The sequence below is a fragment of the Dreissena polymorpha genome, chromosome 15 (genome assembly GCF_020536995.1).
Source record: "Dreissena polymorpha isolate Duluth1 chromosome 15, UMN_Dpol_1.0, whole genome shotgun sequence".
Classification (NCBI taxonomy): Eukaryota; Metazoa; Mollusca; class Bivalvia; order Myida; family Dreissenidae; genus Dreissena; species Dreissena polymorpha.
The window spans coordinates 35,228,696-35,251,485 of record NC_068369.1 but is presented as its reverse complement, the minus strand read 5'-3'; the positions used below and the strand labels follow the sequence as shown (position 1 = coordinate 35,251,485).

Here is a 22,790-nt window from a genome sequence, read left to right as displayed (position 1 = left end):
TGAACACTTCATGCCATTAGGTTTCAAGAATATTTCATGAACACTTCATGCCATAAGTGTTCATGAACAGTTCATGAACTTAAATTACAAGAACTTTTCACAGACGTGGCTCATTTTCTGTTCACGAACTATTCGTGAACAGTTCATGAACTCAGTTCACGAACAGTTCATGAACTGTTCACGAATTATTCGTGAACTGCAGAACAACATTTCGCAGGGGATTTTCTTGAGTTATCATACGGAAACCATTTTGGGTCATCGTGACCTTGACCTTTGACCTAGTGACCTGAAAATCAATAGGGGTCATCTGCGAGTCATGATCAATGTACCTATGAAGTTTCATAATCCTTGACATACGCGCTCTTGAGTTATCATCTGGAAACCATCTGGTGGACGGACAAACCGACATGAGCAAAACAATATACCCCCTCTTCTTTGAAAGGGGGGGGGGGCATAATGAGAAAACTGCCCCCCTCCCAGCAGCCATGTTATTCAACTGACCGGAACCATTTTTTAACTCAACTCTTGTATCAAGGAAACAAATGTTCTGAGCAAATTTCAAGAAAATTGGGCCAAAAATGTGACTTCTACTGTGTTCACATGTTTTCACTATATACATATAGAGAAAAATGCTCCGCCAACTGGGGGCCATGTTTTTTCACCGATCCTGACCATTTTGAAACTCGTACGAGATATAAAAAAAAACAATGTTTTGACCAACTTTCATTTATGTTTGAAAAAATCATTGGTTCATGCTAATCAAAGTGGTAAAGGGTAAACCACTCAGCCATCCTTGCTCATGCAGTGAGTGGTGTATTTTATACTTCACATAAGCAATCCTTGATTACAGTGCTTTGCAAAGAATAAACTGATATTGCATTATTAAACTTATGGAATGAGGGCACAAACAAAACTGATTGGTCGCCGTGGTGTAATGGATATGGAGTTTGCCTTGGAATTGGGAGGTCACAGGTTCTATCTCCACTGTGGGAACGTTCTTTAGATCTCCCCCAATTTAGACATCAAGTACTGGTGTCAGGCCCATGAAACAAACTTGAGAGTGTTGCAACTAAGTTATAAGAACTTTAAATGCAATCAAGCTAAAATAAAAAGGTTGAAACTAAACAAAACCGTATATAACTACAGGACACAACTAAATTGTGTCAATCTGTGAACATTTCCATTTGATTTAGATGCAAGAAGATCCTAAATTTACAAGTTAAAAACAGAAAATGTCAGTGCCCCTAAAAAGAAAATTTTCAAAAAATGCACATTTATAATTGGGTTTATTCTAATGAATTTGTAAAGGCACCAACAACATTTATGTTAATTTGTTCCAGGTAGTTTAGACCTATTTATTTTAGCTCGATTGCATCAAAATCCTAAGGCTTATTTGAAACGCTCTCAAGTCTGTTTCCTGGGTAGAACCAGTACTTGGTGTGTATGGGGAAGATCTAAATAACGCTCCCACAGTGGGGATCAAACCCATGACCTCCCACAGTGGGATTCGAACCCACATTCACTACGCCATGGCGACCTTGTTCGGGTTAGCTGAGTAAGATGGGGTTTTAACCTAGATCTATTGCAATTATTGTATGCAATAGGAACATTTAATGCCAATAATATAAACATAAAGATTAATGTCTACCTTTCTCCTTTAAAGCAAAAAATATTTTATCTCATCTTAAAGCCCCATACACACTCAAAATCAAAGATTATTTCGCAAAATATTTTGTAAAGTTATGTAAACCCATAAACAAGAGCACCGCCTTGCGGGTGCAGACCGCTCATCTATTTTCTTTTTAAAGGTGAAGGGACTCTCATTTTCAATCACAAAGGAGGGAGGGGTGGAGTGAAGAGGGGTGCATTGTGTGGGGGTGTGGACATTTATTACATTATCTTCCAAAAATGCGAAAAAAAGGGAAAAAAAAATCGGTGGGGTGGGGGGTGGATGGGGGGGTGGCGGGTGGGGGGTGGGGGGGGTGGGGGGGGAAGGGGGTGGGGATTCTTGGGTGCGATGGTTGGACGGTATTTCAAACATAAAATAATAAAAATAAAAATTGTGTTTTTTAACTGTTTCAAAAAAAAATGGGGGGGGGGGTGAGGTGGGGGGGGGGGGTATAGTGAGAGGGGTGTGGTGGTAATTTGTCAGATGATCTTAAGAAAAAAAAAAAAAAAAAAATAGGGGAGGGGATTCGGGTGGGGGGAGGGGGGTGGGGGGTGATTCTTGGGTGCGATGGTTGGACGGTATTTCAAACATAAATAATTAAAATAAATAGTTTTTGTTTTTTAACCGTTTAAAAAAAATTGGGGGAGGGGGTGGGGTGGGGGGGGGGGGTATAGTGTGAGGGTGTGGTGGTCATTTGTGAGATGATCTTAACAAAAAAACAAAAAAAACAAAAAATGGGGGGGGATTCGGGGGGGGGGGGGGGGAAGGGGGGGGCACGGGCGATGGTTTAGGTGGAGTCTATTGTGGTATGTCAGGTAAGAGTAGTTTTGTCAAAGTATCAATCAAATCTAATCATAAATAAAGAAGTTATGGCAATTTTAGCAAAATTTAATAATTTGACCTTGAGAGTCAAGGTCATTCAAAGGTCAAGGTAAAATTCAACTTGCCAGGTACAGTAACCTCATGATAGCATGAAAGTATTTGAAGTTTGAAAGCAATAGCCTTGATACTTAAGAAGTAAAGTGGATCGAAACACAAAATTTAACCATATATTCAAAGTTACTAAGTCAAAAAAGGGCCATAATTCCGTAAAAATGACATCCAGAGTTATGCAACTTGTCCTTTTACTGTACCCTTATGATAGTTTGCGAGTGTTCCAAGTATGAAAGCAATATCTATGATACTTTAGGGGTAAAGTGGACCAAAACACAAAACTTAACCAAACTTTCAATTTTCTAAGTATAAAGGGCCCATAATTCCATCCAAATGCCAGTCAGAGTTACATAACTTTGCCTGCACAGTCCCCTTACGATAGTTAATAAGTGTTGCAAGTATGAAAGCAATAGCTTTGATACTGTAGGAATAAAGTGGACCTAAACACAAAACATAACCAAATTTTCAATTTATTAAGTATAAAAACGGCACATAATTCTGTCAAAATGCCAGTCAGAGTTACATTACTTTGCCTGCACAGTCCCCTTATGATAGTTAGTAAGTGTTGCAAGTATGAAAGCAATAGCTTTGATACTTAAGGAATAAAATGGACCTAAACACAAAACTTAACCAAAATTTTCAATTTTCTAAGTATAAAAAGGGCACATAATTCAAATAATGCAAAAAGCACGCCAGAGTTATCTAACTTTGCCTGCCCAGTCCCCTCATGATAGTAACTAAGTGTACCAAGCTTGAATGCAATAGCATTGATACTTTCTGAAAAAAGTGGACCTAAACGCAAAACTTAACCAAAATTTTCAATTTTCTAAGTATAAAAAGGGCACATAATTCAGTCAAAATGCACGCCAGAGTTATCTAACTTTGCCTGCCCAGTCCCCTCATGATAGTAAGTAAGTGTATCAAGTTTGAATGCAATAGCATTGATTCTTTCTGAGAAAAGTGGACCTAAACGCAAAACTTAACCGGACGCCGACGCTGACGCCAAGGTGATGACAATAGCTCATAATTTTTTTTCAAAAAATAGATGAGCTAAAAACAGTGCTCCTCATAGCAATAGCCAAAACGTCAACGCTAGATGTGGTATGAAAACATGGATTTAACGAGATTCAAAATGCTCATTTTCATTTTATGTGCAACAATATATCCCATGTCAATTTCCCGCGACGATATGCAAACATTTACAAGTAAACGCGAGATTGGCTTCAGGCCGTGTTGGAAGCATGATGAGAACTATGTCCTGCTTATCTTAACCCTTTGCATGCTGGAAAATTTGTCGTCTGCTAAAATGTCGTCTGCTGAATTTCTTAAATTAGCATTTTCTTCGATTTTTTTCAAAGAAAACTATCAGAATAGCAAACAGTTTGGATCCTGATGAGACGCCACGTTTTGTGGCGTCTCATCTGGATCCAAACTGTTTGCAAAGGCCTTAAAAATTTTGTTCCCGCACTGAAAGGGTTAAATAGAAACGTAAAGAAGATACAACAGTTCCACGCTAAACTCTCGAGCTTCTGGACACTGAACATTTTGAAAATAAATTTTGAAGCCAGTATGCTTACCTATATTGTGCTTTAAAAAGTCAATCATTTTCATCATCTTTTTCCCTTCTTTATTAATCCTTTCCCCCATAAGAAGCAAAGTGAAAATGCTTTTGCATTCGGCATAAAACCAAAACCAGAACAGCCTGCGAGTGAACCAGAACTGCCGGCGAGTCACATGCAGTCTGTTCAGGTTTTATGCTGTTTACTGCTCATCAGTATCTAAGGGATGGAGATGAAGCCTTTAAAACTTCAATGTAGTAAGAAAGGTCTTTAAATAAATTTAATTTTCTGAGCAAAGGCTTGAAAATATGTATCTTAGTGGTAAAGGGTTAAGTACGGTGGCATAGAGGTGACATTTACTCCTCTTTTTTTAAATTGCACTCCTCTTTTTTCTATCTCATGGCCTTGACTTCATAAATGAAGGCCACGTCTTACTAACTCGTGACCACTAGTTAGCTATGTAGTGGCCTCGAGTTACTAAGTTGAGGCCACGAGATAGAAAAAAGAGGAGTGTAAAACTAAATTAAAGAGGGGTGCAATGAAAACAAGAGGGCCAAGATGGCCCTAGTTTGCTCACCTGAAAGGAGTCGGTTCATTCAATCTTTGTCAAAAATATGACCTACTGATCAAGTGTTTGAGCCAGATGAGTCGGATACGATTATTACTTTGATTTGCATCAAGAAAATCATTCTCTTAAAATACTAGTATACAAGTATTAGGTGAACAAGCTGTGTTTGTGAAACACTATGTCCCTCATATTTTTCACCTTTGACCTTGAAGGATGACCTTGACCTTTCACCACTCAAAATGTGCAGCTCCATGAGATACACATGCATGCCAAATATCAAGTTCCAATCTTCAATATTGCAAAAGTGATGGCCAATGTTAAAGTTTGACGCAAACCAACCAATTTGACCATGAAGGAGGACCATGACCTTTCACCACTCGAGTGTTTACAAGGTTTTTGTAAGGCGCATGAAATGTGACTTCTACAGTGTTTACACGCTTTTTCTTTTTTTTACCTAGTGACCTTGTTTTTGACCCAGCATGACCCAGTTTCCAACTCGAGGTATCATTGGGACAAATCTTCTGACCAAGCTTCATGAAGATCGGACAAGAAATGTGGCCTCTGGAGTGTTTACAAACCAAATGTGGACGGACAGACGATAGACGGACAGATGACGGACAAAGGCCGATCCTAAAAGCTCACCTGAGCAATCAGTTGAGCTAAAAATGGCTATCACAAAAGCTCACCATGAGCTCAGGTGAGCTAAAAATAAATAAACAAAACCAACCATTCACCAACCCTTCACGCCTATTTCTTTTTTAATCTGTATAATGACACACATTAAGAAAATCAATAATAAGTTCAAAAATACATTCTTCATGTAAATGTACAAGTGGAAATAAAACTCTTTATAAAATACAAGTCAAAGTAAAACTAGTAAAACTCTCCAAACTATACAAAACTGAATATCATTATGTTTCATGATTGTTTCAAGTTGGGTCTATTGCTGTGTTATCAGGTTAAACAAAGTTCACTTTTCTATTGAAGTAAGGCAGTCCACTTTGCCAATGTTCTGACATTCAGTTGGTGATCTGAACCAATTGTTAAAGTGATTTGATTGATAACTTATGCAAATTGTCTCTATGGCATTAGCTTTTCATAAATATCCTTTATGCAATGGTTATTACAGGAGATACTAAATGGACAAAAACTTTGACCTTCTGTACATCATCTCAATGACCTTCACCTTTTAGCCAAGTTTCATGTAAATGCTTCAAACAGTATAGGAGACCTGGATCAGACACAAAAATAGACAGGGTTTTGACCTTGAAGTGTGACTTTGAACTTAACCTCGCTTGACTGACTAAGCCCTCTTGTTCATCGCTTCATGACCTCAACAATTGATGTGAGTTTGTTGAACATCCATAAAAGGTATCAGAAAAACATCACAGGCACAAAATAGTTGCGGACTCAAAAGTATTACGAACAGATTGAGGAAATGACTATAATACAATGTCTAGCTTCGCAGCCCCAGATTATAAATAGTTTCAAAATAACTGGTTCAAGTCTGGAGTGACTGCTCGCAGAGTTATGTTTGGAGTGATGATTTCACATTGAATTGAATACATCATCCCAATTTGGGACATTACTGATTCTTTTTTACTCTTTATTATACACTACATTGATATCTGCCTGATATAACGCTGCTTGATATATTGTTTAATATTATATCAAAAGAAAGTTGTTATATCAGCCAATATTTGGACATAGGTAATATTACTCAAAGTAAACAATAATCATTTTTGGAACAATATAATCAGATTCAACAAAACAAACAATTGGATAAAAGGTGTTATATATTTTTTACACAAAAATGTTCAAACACAGCAAAACACATATTTTATCAAGAATTAAGTGCAAGTGTTAAAGACGTCATCATTGACACCTCAAATGTCAAAAATTATATTTATTCCAACTAAAATGAAGCATTGCAGCGATAATATTTCAGTATTATTTTTAAATGGCGACAAAGTTATGATGAACAGAGAAACAGATAACTGCCTGATCGTTTTGTAATATATCAGGCTTGGTGGGAATTAACTTAAGGTTTGGCAAGCTTCATCATTATTTTAATCTACTTAGGCTTGCATGATATCATACAAAACAAACAGGCAGTTATTTGTTTTTCTCTACCATCTCGACATTTGGTACACAATTATGATAAGCAAAACAAAGTGCAAAATGATGGGAAAAAAATCATACAAACTGTAAAAATAACAATGGATTTAAAAGGTATTTAAATTTGAAAACTATCAATTCATTACAAAATATTGGCTATATTATATAAGCCAATATTATCAATTGATAAGTTTTCCATAAGCTAAATTCTATCCGAGCCACTTAAAGATCAAATAAAGGAATGAATCAAGTAATTGTTACAAATCTAATAAATCAAATTCTAAACATACATGTAGCATGAGAAATAACATTATTTAAGGAACAAGAGCTGTCTCTGAAGGATAACACATGCCCCAGAAAATGTTCTGATAAAAACCTTAGGTTAAAACAGGATATTTGTCAGTTATTTATGATATCTGTACCATTATAAATGGGTTATATATTTGACAATTTTTTTACATTTGGCCCATTATGTGATATGGACATGTGAGCTTCACATATCAATTTTTTTGACTAGTTAACAACTCTTGAGAATGAATTTGATAGCAACAATTGAAACTGTTTCACTGAGGAAATTTTTTAAAACAATACCAGTCCATCTGAGTTGTTGGCCAATTCCACATGAAACCCAGGTTTACTTGAGTAATTGAGAGGAAACACATTTTTTTTTATGATTCAAGGGCCGTTACTCAAAAGTGCCTGCGTAAATTTGGCTGATTATCAAACTTAACCTAGATTTTATTGGCTTACACATTTTTATGAAGTGTGGCGAAGATCCGATGACAATGGCTTGAGTTATTGAGGGGAAACGAGAAAAAATAAAATAAATTATGATTCAATGGCCGAAACTCAGGAGTGTCTTAGTCAATTTGGCTGATTATCGAACTTGGCCTTGATCATATGACCTTAATTTCAAGAAGTGTGGCGAAGATCCTATTACATTTGCTCGAGTTATTGAGTGGAAACTAGAAAAAACGCAACTTTTTGATGATTTAAGGGCCATAACTCAGAAGTGTCTGAGTCATTTTGGCTGATCATCAAACTTGTCCTAGATGTTATTTACCTTTCACATTTTTATGAAGTATTGTGAAGATACAATGACAATTGCTGGAGTAATTGAGCAGAAACAAGAAAAAACGCAATTTTTCGATGATTCAATGGTCGTAACTCAGGAGTGTCTGGGTCAATTTAGCCCATAATTGAACTTGACCTAGATGTTATTGCCTTACACATTTTCATGAAGTGTGGCAAAGATCCTATGAAATTTGCTAGAGTTATTGAGCGGAAACGAGAAAAACCCAATTTAAGATGATTCAAGGGCCGTAACTCAGGAGTGTCTGGGTCAATTTCGTCGATTATCCAACTTGACCTTCATGTTATTGCCTTACACATTTTCATGAAGTTTGGTGAAGATCTGATGACAATTTTGCTTGACTTATTGAGTGAAAACTGATTCAGACGGACAAACAAACTTAACTGACGGTGCGATTTTAATATGCCCCCAGAACCGCATAAAAATATAAGTATCCACATTTGCAATCATTCTTGCTTTGAAGCATATCACTTTTACATAAACAAGTATTGTCATTTATATCACTTATTCCTACACATGTACAGTATAATTATATATCTTTTTAAATTGTTGCACTGTACCAAAGCACTAATTGACTAACAGCACTTGTAATTTGTATCATTATTATACTAATTATTATTATTATTATTATTACACAAAACAGATACAAGAATGATAAGCTATTTCACTTTGTACACCAGGATGTAGTTAGACTGTCCCACAAAAACAGATTCAGTTCCCACAATAATGGAGTCAGTGTTGCTGTTGTAGCAGACTGACCTTGGGCAATAAATCCCATCGCTCCCTGTAGCCAGAGTGGCCAGCTTCCTACTGCCCTTACTGTCAATCTGTAGGATAGTATAGGAAGTCCCTCCACATACCAGCACCTGGCCTGCAGGTGTCACATGTACACAAGTTGGATAGACCAATTCAGGGTTTGTGAAGATGGAAAGGACTGATCCATCCCTGGCCAGAGTGAGGAGCTTGTGCTCATCGAAGTTTGTGATATACAACTTGTCACCTGTCGGGCTCACTGCACAACCCATTACTGCAAAACAGAATACATGATGGCAATCTTTTGGCATAATTATGAGTGAAAATCACAAAAACATACATCATACATGTATGTGTAAAATATTATGAATTAAGTTGCGTTTGTAACTTCTACTTAAGGACTATAAATTCATGTAGAAAAAAAAACAATCATGAAATTTTCATGTCAAGTACTGTTTAAACCAGTTACAAAAGCAACCAGTGCTAAAATTATAATCACATACATGAAGTGTAGTTTTTTATTCTTGTGTGCTTGTTGTTTGCATCAATAAAGGACACATTACTGCATATAATATATAGAAATAAGTTTAATTACATAGCATATTATATGTATGTTTATTTGATATCAACAAAATATAAAGAACAGGTAAAAAACTATTCTTTTCACAGCCATGCACTTTCTTTTCATAGACCTGTCATGGAGTGACAGTCAATATATATTAATAACTCTTTGTATGAGTAATACTGCAGAATTTGAAGGGTCTTGCTGCTATAATGATATGTTCTTGATCATAGAGATAAATCCAATATGATTATTACCTGTATTTGTATCTGAATTATTCTCCTGCAGTTTGCTGACTAGTTTACCATCCAGCGAGTAGTTGTATAGTTCAGTACCTGAGGTTACAAACAGGTCACCCCGGTGGGAGGCAATAACCAAACAGTTATGTTGAAACTTGAGCTTTCTGTCTTTCACCAGCTGGTTGTTGTTGATTTTGATAAACTGGACCTCTTTACCAACAGTAACACCAACCTCACTTGGTGTGATCTGACATATGCCCCAAGGCGAATCAGATACACTACAGTGACTCACAACCTGGTACTGCTTGTTCAACAGCTTGACTTTATTATTTTGGCTATCTACAACAAGGACTTGTCCACTAGGGAGAACACAAATGTCTTCGATTCTGCAAGTAATTGAATCACCCTGTATGTGTACATCATACTTAGACTTCCCATCAATACTTATGATTTGGTCTGCATTTCCCACTGCAGTCAATGACTGGGCAAAGTGTTCAATCTTCCCAAGACCGGACAACTGGGAAAGGTACTGCATTATTTCACTATTAGGCTGGAAAGTTATTGAAAATTTTAGTTGAGCAAAGTTCTTCTTCTGATAGTTTTCAAACTGATGTATTTTGTCCTTGCATTTAATGCTGGCTATAAAAGATAGTTCTTGCTTGCTTTTATCGCTTATGTCCTGAATAGCGTCTCTAAGTTGTTTAAATTCATTTCGAAGAGTGGAACATTTGTCAACATCACTTTTTAGAGAGGCTTGCAGTTTTGTCAGTGTATCTTTCATTTCCTGCAGAGTTTTCTTTTCAAGCATGTCTAAGGCTGCAAGTATCTTTTGCCGAGTTTCCTGTATCTTGTGTAACTGCTCATCATATGAACTTTGCACAGACTGAATGCTAGCCTCCTGATTGTCTTGAAGCTTCTTCAGTTCTGCCAGAGTAGTTTGGATAGTAACTAATACTTGTTTGAGGTCTGTGGAGGTATTTTTAACCAAGTCAGATAAAAGCATCACCGTTTTGCATTGCCTGTAAGAAAACATTTTATTTTTATTAAAACCAATAATTTATAAATGATGCAAACGTACTAATTTTGTACAGATTGATTAAATTAATGTAAATCTGATAAAAAAAGCTTGGTAAAAAAGACAAATTCATTGATTATGTACATGTATTTGGTAAATGATGCGTGAATCTTTGTTATTTTGTAGCATACATTAACTTTAAAGGCTCATATCATACAAAATAGTGTGACAGGGTTATGGTTAGACTTAAAAGTATTGAAACGTCATGGCTTTTATGATCTCTTTCTTTTTTTAATATTTAACAAGTATATAAGTGACATTAATGTTGGAAGTGTGAAATTTTAAATAAATTAAATCACTGGACGATCTAACTGGTTTAGCTTACCTCTAACTTAGCTCAGAACTTAAATATACATGTCCATAATCTTAAAATAACATCAGTGTTATTAATATTATTTACTTGATTTTTGAATGAGTATTAGAGTTCATTTCAAAGTAGTTTAAAACAATACACTTTTTGTCTTAAAAGTTTTTACAACACATATCATATAAATACCTGTGATTATGGAAAGCACAAGTATTGCAGCACAGCTTGCTATGGTCTTCGCAAAAACTTGCAAGGTTTTCTTCTTTGTGAACATCACATTTTAGAAGAAAATCTTCCACCTTCTTGACCACTGGCCATTTCTTCATATCACTCCTTCCATGAGTGGAATGTTTCTTAAACAATTGGCCGTGCAAGTGGATACATTTTCGGCAGTAAAACTTCTTGCAAGAGTCACAGTAGAAATCAGCAGATTCGTTCAGTTTCTCGTCTTCGCACGCCGAACACAAAAAGTCTTGGACCCAGTCATTTCCTTTTTCAATGGTGGATTGCGAAAAAGCTGCCATTTTGATGACCACTGAATATTTTATTCAGTACATCTTTGATTTAACTCAAATAATAAGGCATCTAGGCTCATTGACTATTAAACAAAAAAAACAATCCATCTAGCTATAATGTCCAATGTCTATAACACTTAATGTTCAGCTAAACAGATTCAAATAAATATCAACTTCGGTTTGTTGGCAAGTTTATCTCTCCAGCAACTAAAGAATTAATGTCACCAGTCATGTGACATGGGTAAGGTAAACTAAACGATATTGGCCCACAGAGCTTTAACAACTAGTTTATGTGTGCATACAAAGAGGAAGTATCGCAACTCAATCAATAAAGCAACCAGGCCAACTTGATCACATGAGAATAAACAAGAACGTTTATTTATAAACTACTTCAATTTGATAACAGGCCAATATTGGAGTTAAACATTGTGATGAATGTTCTCTGTTAAAATAAAAAAGAAATACATGTAATTGATTTGCATTAAAGATAATTAGTTATATGAACAGCATCAAAAGAGGACCATGGTCCCTAAGGTAATCACCTGTAAAGCAAAAATTGAACTAAACTATTCTGAGAAGATGGACTTCAGCAGAATAAGCATTGAGAGAGTTAAAATAATAAAAGTCCATTTTAAAACTGAATATCATATATTTCATGATTGTTTTAAATTGGATTTATTTATATGTTATCAGGTTAAACAAAGTTCACTTTTCTATACATTATCAGGTTAAACAAAGTTTACTTTTCTATTGAAACAAGCAAATTTGTTGAATTGATATCCCCCGCCAATATGCTTCTGGACACAAAAGATCTTATATTTGACACTCACCTAAATAATGGAGAACAATTGTGGACAGTTATTACAAAATCCCTTGATGCATAGTAAAGGAATGACAAAGTAATGAATAATCTTGATGCATAGTAAAGGAATGACTAAGTAATGAATAATTCATCAAATTTGTGACCTTTGACCTCAATGTTTGACCTTGACCTTAGCCCCTAGGATTATGGGTGTTGAATGTGAAGCACCCCCAGAAGTTTCATGGCTCTGGCTCATGTGTTAATGGAGATAAAGCTCTAAGCTTATATTAAAAAGCATAATTTCAAGATACAAAGGGCCATATTAACAGATATTAACAGATGGTGTACAATGCCATTTGGCGTGCATCATCCTCTTATCCATATATATATATACTCATACCAAGTTTCAATGAAATCCGCCAAAGCACTTTCAAGATATGGCTCCAGACACAAAAGTGCCGGACGGACGGACAACGCCAAAACAATATCCCTCCGCCTATGGCGGGGAATAATAAGGCAGTCTATTGAAATAAGGCAGACAGCTATATTCCATTCTGCCATTCTTCTGACCTTCAGGTGGTCTTCTGGACCTTTTATTTAAGTGATTTAACTAATACTTCCTGCACATTGGCTCCATGATAAACTGTTCATACTTCAATGGTTGTAGGAGATAGGTAGTGGACACAAACCTCTGACCCTCTGCACATTGTCTCCATGACATAAACTTTTCATGCACATCCTTCAATCATTATAGGATATAACGAGCGGACACACATCTGTGACCTTCTGCAAATCTGTTCAATGACCTTTTAGCCTAATTTCATGACAATGCTTCAAAGAATAAAGGGACCTGAATAAACCATTAAATGATGTGCATAACATACCTACCTACCGGGGGGGGCATAAAAATCTAACCAATTTTGTATTCCTACAAATCTCAAATTTGAATGTAATAAAATTTGTTGGATTTGGTGAAATTTCTATTTTAATTCACTCATGATCATAGATTTTTTTTTCTATTAATACCTATATAATTTCTATAACTACCTCCCATTTTTTAGTTGGGGATAAAGGAAGCAAACATTTTATACTGAATTTGCCTCCTTAGTCTTTAAGATCAACTGCACTGAATGTTTGAGTAGTTAATCCTTCAAACTTTAACAGAAAAATAGACAAAATGTTGGAAAGTTATTTTCTCCCAAGCCCCTTTGTGAATATCTGCTCTGAACAGCAGTGTTATTTCACAATTTTGGGGAATTGGGCAAGGTCAATTTGGATTGGGAAAATGTGCAGCATTTTGACATAAATTCGGAAATGTGTTTTGTTGTTGTTTTACTTAAACATACTATAATATATATATATATATATATATATATATATATATATATATATATATATATATATATATATATATATATATATATATATGGGGCCGAATACCGGACTCCATATTGAACTAAAAAAACACTGAACAGTCTGCAGACTAAAGGATTGTATGCTGAAAGCTGCTCATCAGTATCTTAGGGCTGGAAATGAGGGCTGGTAGCTGCTCATCAGTATCTTAGGGCTGGAAATGAGGGCTGTAAGCTGCTCATCAGTATCTTAGGGTTGGAAATGAGGGCTGTAAGCTGCTCATCAGTATCGTAGGGCTGGAAATGAGGGCTGTAAGCTGCTCATCAGTATGTTAGGGCTGGAAATGAGGGCTGTAAGCTGCTCATCAGTATCCTAGGGCTGGAAATGAGGGCTGTAAGCTGCTCATCAGTATCTTAGGGCTGGAAATGAGGGCTGTAAGCTGCTCATCAGTATGTTAGGGCTGGAAATGAGGGCTGTAAGCTGCTCATCAGTATCTTAGGGCTGGAAATGAGGGCTGTAAGCTGCTCATCAGTATCCTAGGGCTGGAAATGAGGGCTGTAAGCTGCTCATCAGTATCTTAGGGCTGGAAATGAGGGCTGTAAGCTGCTCATCAGTATCTTAGGGCTGGAAATGAGGGCTGTAAGCTGCTCATCAGTATCCTAGGGCTGGAAATGAGGGCTGTAAGCTGCTCATCAGTATCTTAGGGCTGGAAATGAGGGCTGTAAGCTGCTCATCAGTATCTTAGGGCTGGAAATGAGGGCTGGTAGCTGCTCATCAGTATCTTAGGGCTGGAAATGAGGGCTGTAAGCTGCTCATCAGTATCTTAGGGTTGGAAATGAGGGCTGTAAGCTGCTCATCAGTATCTTTGGGCTGGAAATGAGGGCTGTAAGCTGCTCATCAGTATCTTAGGGCTGGAAATGAGGGCTGTAAGCTGCTCATCAGTATCTTAGGGCTGGAAATGAGGGCTGTAAGCTGCTCATCAGTATCTTAGGGCTGGAAATGAGGGCTGTGTAAGCTGCTCATCAGTATCGTAGGGCTGGAAATGAGGGCTGTAAGCTGCTCATCAGTATCTTAGGGCTGGAAATGAGGGCTGTAAGCTGCTCATCAGTATCTTAGGGCTGGAAATGAGGGCTGTAAGCTGCTCATCAGTATCGTAGGGCTGGAAATGAGGGCTGTAAGCTGCTCATCAGTATCTTAGGGCTGGAAATGAGGGCTGTAAGCTCCCCGGCGAAATGTTGTTCATGATTTCATGAACACTTCAAGCCAATCAAGAACTGTTCATGAACGGTTCTGAAAAAGTTCCTGAGCTTGGTTCATGAACTTTTGGACATGAACTGTTCTTAAGACATGTTCATGAACTGTTTATGAATTATTGTTGAACATTTCAAAGTTCATGAACAGTTCTTCATCTAACCATAAATACTTAGTGATGAACATTTCATGCACAAGTATTTCTAATGACTTTTCTGAGACAGACTTTAAGGATCCATCATGAATAATTCATGAATTCCTTTGTGCTAGATGTTTCATACATATTTTTGAAAGTAATATTGAAATGTCTAGCATACAAATCTTGTAGATTTGTGAAACCTGTGAAGTTAGTATGAATATGCATAGTACTTTCACCACTGTAAGTTAGAGTTCTTGACCTGTTCTAGAGAATTTTAAGAACATTTGTACAAGAACTGTTTAAGAACTGCCTTCAGGAACACTTCAATAACTTTTTAAGGACCTTTCCTGTTCTTGAATTATTCTTAAACTATTCTTGAACACTTTAAGAACTTTTTTGAACAACATGTTTCCTTCTGATGTTCTTAAACAGGTCTACACAATGTTTTTGAACGTATGATGGACTTTTTAAGAATCCAATATGTTCTAAAAAGGATCTGTCATTGTTCTTGGAAGACTTAAAAGACAAGTTTAAGAACGTTTTAAAGACATCTTATTTCAAGAACAGTTTAAGATGATATCAAGAACTCAATGTACATTGCATTGCTGTTTTTACAAAGAAAGAATATTGTGTGCACAGGAAGTTGAAACGGAAGGCACATGGTTTATGTTATATTTGAAAATGTAAGTCTTTAATAAATTACCGGCTGAACTGATCAGCCATTGGTTTCATTTCAAGTTCTTTGGCACTGTAAGTGTAACCATTTCAGGGAAACCATTGATTAGTATTTGATTCTTGAACTGAAAATGAGACTATTCATAATCTGTTCAATACATGAATTATTCATGAACATATAGTGCAAAGTTGTATTATGAAATTTAAAGAGTATTATCAAACCACTTGTATCTCAGTTATTAGTGTTATATTTAAATTATTGTTATATGTTGCTATCAATATGTTAAGTGCTAATACAAGACTTGTTTCTTCTTACCCTGACCTGTTTGTTGAGCTTTAGTAACACTTATGATAACCTTTGCATAAATTGACAAATTCTTGTTCATGAATAGTTCATGAACACTTCATGCCACCTCAGTTCATGAACTCTTGAAGAACTATGGTTCATGAACTATTCACTTACAGTTCGTGAACAGAAAATGAGCCATTGAAAAATAGAAGTAAAATGTTCATGAACTGTTCGTGAACAGCAAAACCCTGAAGAATTTTTCAAGAATTGTGTTGTTCATGAACTGTTCAAGAACAGTTCATGCCATTGATGTTCATGAATAGTTCATGAACATTTCATGCCATAATGGTTCAAGAATAGTTCATGAACACTTAATGCCACACGGGTTCAAGAATAGTTCATGAACACTTCATGCCATAAGGGTTCAAGAATAGTTCATGAACATTTCATGCCATTAGGTTTGAAGAATATTTCATGAACACTTCATGCCATTATTGTTCATGAACAGTTCATGAACTAAAATTTCATGAACTTTTCACAGACGTGGCTCATTTTCTGTTCACGAACTATTCGTGAACAATTCATGAACTCAGTTCACGAACAGTTCATGAACTGTTCACGAATTATTTGTGAACTGCAGAACAACATTTCGCAGGGGCTGCTTATCAGTATCTTAGGGCTGGAAATGAGGGTTGTAAGCTGCTCATCAGTATCTTAGGGTAGGAAATGAGGGCTTCAAAAGTGTGATATATTAAAAAAGCAGTGTTTTTTTTTTTCGTTCAAAATCAGGGCCAGTATCCGGCCCCATTCCCAATGGAACAAGGTATCTAGTTTTTCCAAATGGGATTTAAAAATTCCTAATTGAAGCATTTCTCAACATTTAGTTCATCTCCCATTAAGCTCTTCAAGTTCCACCTTATTAAATACAATATTTAAAACACTTTTTTCTTTCTTTTTTTGAAGCATTTGTTTGCAAAAAACACCATCACTAATATCCCAACATTGGTCAAAAGCCACAATTTTTCCCAATCCCAAAGGATCCGGCCCCATTCCCAAATGGGTGAAAAAATCACACTGGAAAGGTCTTAAAATTTCTTTGATTTTCTAAAAGACTACAAACACATCTAACTGTGAATCTAAGTGCTAAAATGTTGAGTCTTATTTAACACTGGGTGTGTATTTAAAAGTATATTTACTTGTTATTCAACATATTAATATTACAATACCTAATATACCTCAGCCGGAGACTTGAGTAATGTCATGAATTTAAGGAATTTCCTAAGGTTTTCACTACGGTGCTTTGCACATACGGGTCCTGGTTTTATGCTAATTCCATATATCAAGGGGGTCAAGAATATTATAGAAATCTGGGCGTTGGGTTCAGTGATTTTTTACGCAAATTACAGGCTGCATCCCAATAGCAAAAAGCAAATAAAGGCTGTTTCCCAATACCAAAAAGTAACATTTTTTCCACAAAATGGTTCCATAATTTCCCAAAATAGATGCCAAACTTATCCAAAAAACTTAATAATTGTTTAGTTAATTATACGGCGATTTAATTCCGTAGCACTTTATAAAATAAATTTAAAAGGGCAGTTAAATATGCACTTAAAAACTATTGGTATACTGTTATGATTATTAATATCATTTCCTTTTATCACAATTTCATGGATTATCTCGCTTTTTTTCCTCAATCCAAAAGGCACAAGCTGTAAAATAATTATAAAGTGGAAAAAAAAATCATAGGGGTTGTGCTAAAAATTGGTTCTCTGATAAACTAAAAACTAAGGTAAAATCAGGGAGGGGGGGGGCAGGGGTGGGGGAGGTAAGGTGTTACTTTGGTTCTCTGATGAACTAAAAACTAAGGTAAAATCAGGGAGGGGGGGGCAGGGGTGGGTGAGGTAAGGTGTTACTTTGGTTCTCTGATGAACTAAAAACTAAGGTAAAATCAGGGAGGGGGTTGGGCAGGGGTGGGGTAGGTAAGGTCTTACTTTGGTTCTCTGATGAACTAAAAACTAAGGTAAAATCAGGGAGGGGGGGTGGGCAGGGGTGGGGTAGGTAAGGTCTTACTTTGGTTCTCTGATGAACTAAAAACTAAGGTAAAATCAGGGAGGGGGGGGCAGGGGTGGGGGAGGTAAGGTCTTACTTTGGTTCTCTGATAAACTAAAAACTAAGGTAAAATCAGGGAGGGGGGGGGCAGGGGTGGGGGAGGTAAGGTCTTACTATTGTTCTCTGATAAACTAAAAACTAAGGTAAAATCAGGGGGGGGGGGGGCAGGGGTGGGGGAGGTAAGGTCTTACTTTGGTTCTCTGATGAACTAAAAACTAAGGTAAAATCAGGGAGGGAGGGGGCAGGGGTGGGGGAGGTAAGGTCTTACTATTGTTCTCTGATAAACTAAAAACTAAGGTAAAATCAGGAGGGGGGGCAGGGGTGGGGGAGGTAAGGTCTTACTTTGGTTCTCTGATGAACTAAAAACTAAGGTAAAATCAGGGAGGGGGGGCAGGGGTGGGGGAGGTAAGGTCTTACTTTGGTTCTCTGATAAACTAAAAACTAAGGTAAAATCAGGAGGGGGGGGGGCAGGGGTGGGGGAGGTAAGGTCTTACTTTGGTTCTCTGATGAACTAAAAACTAAGGTAAAATCAGGGAGGGGAGGGGCAGGGGTGGGGTAGGTAAGGTCTTACTTTGGTTCTCTGATGAACTAAAAACTAAGGTAAAATCAGGGAGGGGGGGGGCAGGGGTGGGGGAGGTAAGGTCTTACTTTGGTTCTCTGATGAACTAAAAACTAAGGTAAAATCAGGGAGGGGGGGCAGGGGTGGGGGAGGTAAGGTCTTACTTTGGTTCTCTGATGAACTAAAAACTAAGGTAAAATCAGGGAGGGGGGATGGGCAGGGGTGGGGTAGGTAAGGTCTTACTTTGGTTCTCTGATAAACTAAAAACTAAGGTAAAATCAGGGAGGGGGGGGGGCAGGGGTGGGGGAGGTAAGGTCTTACTTTGGTTCTCTGATGAACTAAAAACTAAGGTAAAATCAGGGAGGGGGGGCAGGGGTGGGGGAGGTAAGGTCTTACTTTGGTTCTCTGATGAACTAAAAACTAAGGTAAAATCAGGGAGGGGGGATGGGCAGGGGTGGGGTAGGTAAGGTCTTACTTTGGTTCTCTGATGAACTAAAAACTAAGGTAAAATCAGGGAGGGGGGATGGGCAGGGGTGGGGTAGGTAAGGTCTTACTTTGGTTCTCTGATGAACAAAAAACTAAGGTAAAATCAGGGAGGGGGGGCAGGGGTGGGGTAGGTAAGGTGTTACTTTGGTTCTCTGATAAACTAAAAACTAAGGTAAAATCAGGGGGGGGGGCAGGGGTGGGGTAGGTAAGGTCTTACTTTGGTTCTCTGATGAACTAAAAACTAAGGTAAAATCAGGGAGGGGGGGTGGGCAGGGGTGGGGTAGGTAAGGTCTTACTTTGGTTCTCTGATGAACTAAAAACTAAGGTAAAATCAGGGGGGGGGGGTGGGCAGGGGTGGGGTAGGTAAGGTCTTACTTTGGTTCTCTGATAAACTAAAAACTAAGGTAAAATCAGGGAGGGGGGGGGCAGGGGTGGGGGGGGGGTAAGGTCTTACTTTAGTTCTCTGATGAACTTAATGAGATCGACTTCAAGCTTGATGAGCATACTGCGGTCCTTGGGCGTCTTGTTCAGAGCCTTCTTTATAAAGTCTTCTAGATCAATACATGTCGAGTCTTTGTACGGCGTGTCTACACTCGAGTCTGAAAATATGGGGTAAACATTTTTCAAGAAAAGCGCCTAGCACTTGTAAAATGGGGCTTAAAGGGATCTTTTCACGCTTTGGTAAATTGACAAAATTTAAAAAAGTTGTTTCAGATTCGTAAGTTTTCGTTTTAGTTATGATATTTGTGAGGAAACAGTAATACTGAACATTAACCATGCTCTAATATAGCCATTATATGCATCTTTTGACGATTTTAAAACCTAAAGATTATAAAGCGTTGCAACGCGAAACGATTGAATAATTTGGAGAGTTCTGTTTTTGTCGTTAAATTTTGTGAAACTACGAAGATTGCTTTTATAAGGTATAAAATACGTCAAGTTTGTGTACTCGGCGGAATAGCTCAGTAGGCTAAAGCGTTTTTACTTCAGGACTCTGGCAGGACTCCAGGGGTCACTGGTTCGAAACCTGATCCAGGCAATGTTCTTTTCCTTTTTTTAATTTTTTTCTTGATTTTTTACTGGAGCTTTTATGATCCAATGTTTACATTTATCAATATAAAGCATTTAATGAATAAGTTAAAAAAATGCCAAAATCTGTGAAAAGGCCCCTTTAATGTATGTGTGTGAAGTGTCATACCAGATTAGCCTGTGCAGTCCCTCCAGACTAATCAGGGACGACAATTTTTCTTCTTGTAGGGTATTTTGGGGTTTAAAAGAAGTCTTGAGTAAACGAAAATTCAGTAAAGGCCGAAAGTATTGTCCACAAAGTAAAATAGGAACAACACTTTCCGCTTATCTGGACTTTTGTGAAGACAATACTTTCTTTACAAGAAAAATACCATAAAAGTGGAAAAATTGTCATGTAGACTAACATACTAAAAAGCAGCTAAATATCTGAAAGTATTGTGTGTAAACATATCAGAACAGGTTTAACAAGACTTACTAAATATCTGAAAGTATTGTGTGTAAACATATCAGAACAGGTTAAACAAGACTTACTAAATATCTGAAAGTATTGTGTGTAAACATATCAGAACAGGTTTAACAAGACTATTGCAGAGCAATATATGTCCCCTACCGGCTCCACCATTGTCAGAAATATATATAAAAAAATAATAAAAAATTGTTGCCATAGCAACCAGAATTTTTGATGTAGGAAGAAGATTAAATGACGTGCATAATCTCCATATTGCCATCTATCCATGTTTCAAGTTTCATGAAAAAAATATGAAGAACTTTTAAAGTTATCGCAGGATCCAGAAAAGTGTGACAGACCGACGGACAGACGGACTGACAGACGGACGAGCACACAGAGCGCAAACCATAAGTCCCCTCCGGTGAAACCGCTAGGGGACAATAAAATATGGTATAAAATGACAACTAGTGTTGGATTCTCTATTTCTCGAACAGTTGTATTAAGGGCTACACATTGTTTATTGGCATACCAAACATCAAATACCAATCTGTCATTACTCATTTATCCTACAACTAAATTTACAATGCTTCTTCAAGAAGCCTCGTAGTGTAAACATTTCTTCAACTGGTCACACATAATTCAAGTACACAATGAAACTCACACAGTGTTCTCTACATCAGGGGTGCGATTGAGGTGAAGTCTAAGGGGGGGGGAAATTCTGTAGACTGATTTCGACTATGTGAATCTCGTGCATAACAAAATGACCAACCTTAAACCAGACATTTAAATAAACACCATCTTAAACTTATTAACAAGATTTATTAATGAAAACCTTTTTTTAAATTCACACTTAACATATTATGCAAAGTCACCAGTATTAACCTATTTATGCCTAGCGTCTAGAAAAAAAGGCCTTGGCAAACAGCATAGACCCAGATGAGACGCCGCATGATGCGGCGTCTCATCAGGGTCTACGCTGTTTGCTTTAGGATTTTCTGTAAGAAATATTCTAAATATAGAAATAAATATACTAAACATCTCTAATTTTGGAAATAAATTGATCCAATTTAAAAGGATGGGAGAGTCCATTAGACATAATTGGGTTAATTGTGATCAAATTCAATGTTCTGATCTCTGTGAACGATAACAGCAATCTTTCTTTTGAGCTCAATGTATTTAAATTTGCAAAAAGGTTACAATGTTACAGTCTTCAACTAATGAAAATTTAGCACTGGTCCTTAGTTCAAGTTTTATCACATGGATTATGACTTTACTTTAGCCTTACCAAGCCAGTCAATCTTCCATACCTATACCTAACGCTTTCTGAATTAAATCCACTGTTGTTCTTTCCCTTTCCCCTTTAAATTTGTTTGTCAATAATTGTTCAATCTCCAAATTTTGTGAGATTTTTCTACTCGTTCAATCTTCATTTTTGCTTAGCAAAGGCGCCATTTGCAAAAGAATCAGCAAAGAAATATGAAACACATTTTTAACAAGAGCTGTCAGAGGACGTAACGTAAGCCATCATGGAGAGGGGGAGGGGTATAATGTGGGTGTGTGGTCATTTAATAGATGATCTTTCAAAAATAAGGGAAAAAAAATATTTAAAAAATTTGGGGGGGGGGAGTCAGGGGTGGGGCATGGAGGATGGTTTGGGTGGAGTGCATTGTGGTATGTCAGGTAAGTGTTGTTTTGTCAAAGTATGAATCAAATGTGATCATAAACAAAGAAGTTATGGCAATTTAAGCAAAATGTTCAATTATCAAGTATAACAGGTGCCATAATTCTGTCAAAATGTTTGATACAGTTGTCTGCTCTTGTTTATAGATTGGGATCATGTTGGTAAAGAAGAATGCAAAATATGAAAGCAATATGTCAAAGGACATAGAAAATATTTGAGGTGGTATGCAAACTTTAACATAGATTTATCAATAATATGCATATTCCAAGTATAAAAGGGGCAATAATTCTGTCAAAATGCTTGATACAATTGTCTGCTCTTGTTTATAAATTGGGGTCATGTTGGTAAAGATTAAGTATGCAAAATATAAAAGCAATATGCCAAAGGACATAGGAAATATTTGGGGTAGTACGTAAACTTTAACATTTGCACGCTAACGCTAACGGGAACGCCGACGCCGGGGTGAGTAGGATAGCTCCACTTTATATATTTTATATATAATAGTCGAGCTAAAAATATTTATATATTTTTTTTTTTGGGGTTGGGCAGGGATTCTGGATTGGGGCGTGGGGTATTGT

General features: G+C 37.0%; 2 protein-coding genes across 3 annotated transcripts in view; both read right to left on the bottom strand.

Annotated features, from left to right (window-relative positions):
• The window catches only part of LOC127861176 (protein TANC2-like), a 222,949-nt gene that overhangs the window by 183,169 nt on the left and 16,990 nt on the right, over positions 1 to 22,790 (bottom strand). For both annotated transcript variants that reach the window (XM_052399571.1, XM_052399572.1), the window contains exon 2: positions 19,509 to 19,653. The gene's annotated coding sequence lies outside the window, so the exon portion shown is untranslated. The remainder of the gene's footprint in view (positions 1 to 19,508; positions 19,654 to 22,790) is intronic.
• Positions 5,459 to 11,897, bottom strand: LOC127861181 (uncharacterized). The gene is made up of 3 exons (XM_052399583.1): positions 11,066 to 11,897; positions 9,513 to 10,513; positions 5,459 to 8,967 (listed from the first exon to the last, which is right to left on the bottom strand). The coding sequence occupies exons 1-3, from the start codon at positions 11,398 to 11,400 to the stop codon at positions 8,600 to 8,602; spliced, it is 1,704 nt and encodes a 567-aa protein (XP_052255543.1). The 5' UTR covers positions 11,401 to 11,897; the 3' UTR covers positions 5,459 to 8,599.

Excerpts from the sequence above, each read along its gene's own strand:
- LOC127861181 (XM_052399583.1), bottom strand. The coding sequence starts at position 11,400 with ATGGCAGCTTTTTCGCAATCCACCATTGAAAAAGGAAATGACTGGGTC. Across the intron at positions 10,514-11,065 it reads TGTGCTTTCCATAATCACAG|GCAATGCAAAACGGTGATGC; the intron begins GTATTTATATGA and ends GTTTTCTTACAG. Across the intron at positions 8,968-9,512 it reads TAATTCAGATACAAATACAG|TAATGGGTTGTGCAGTGAGC; the intron begins GTAATAATCATA and ends TCTGTTTTGCAG.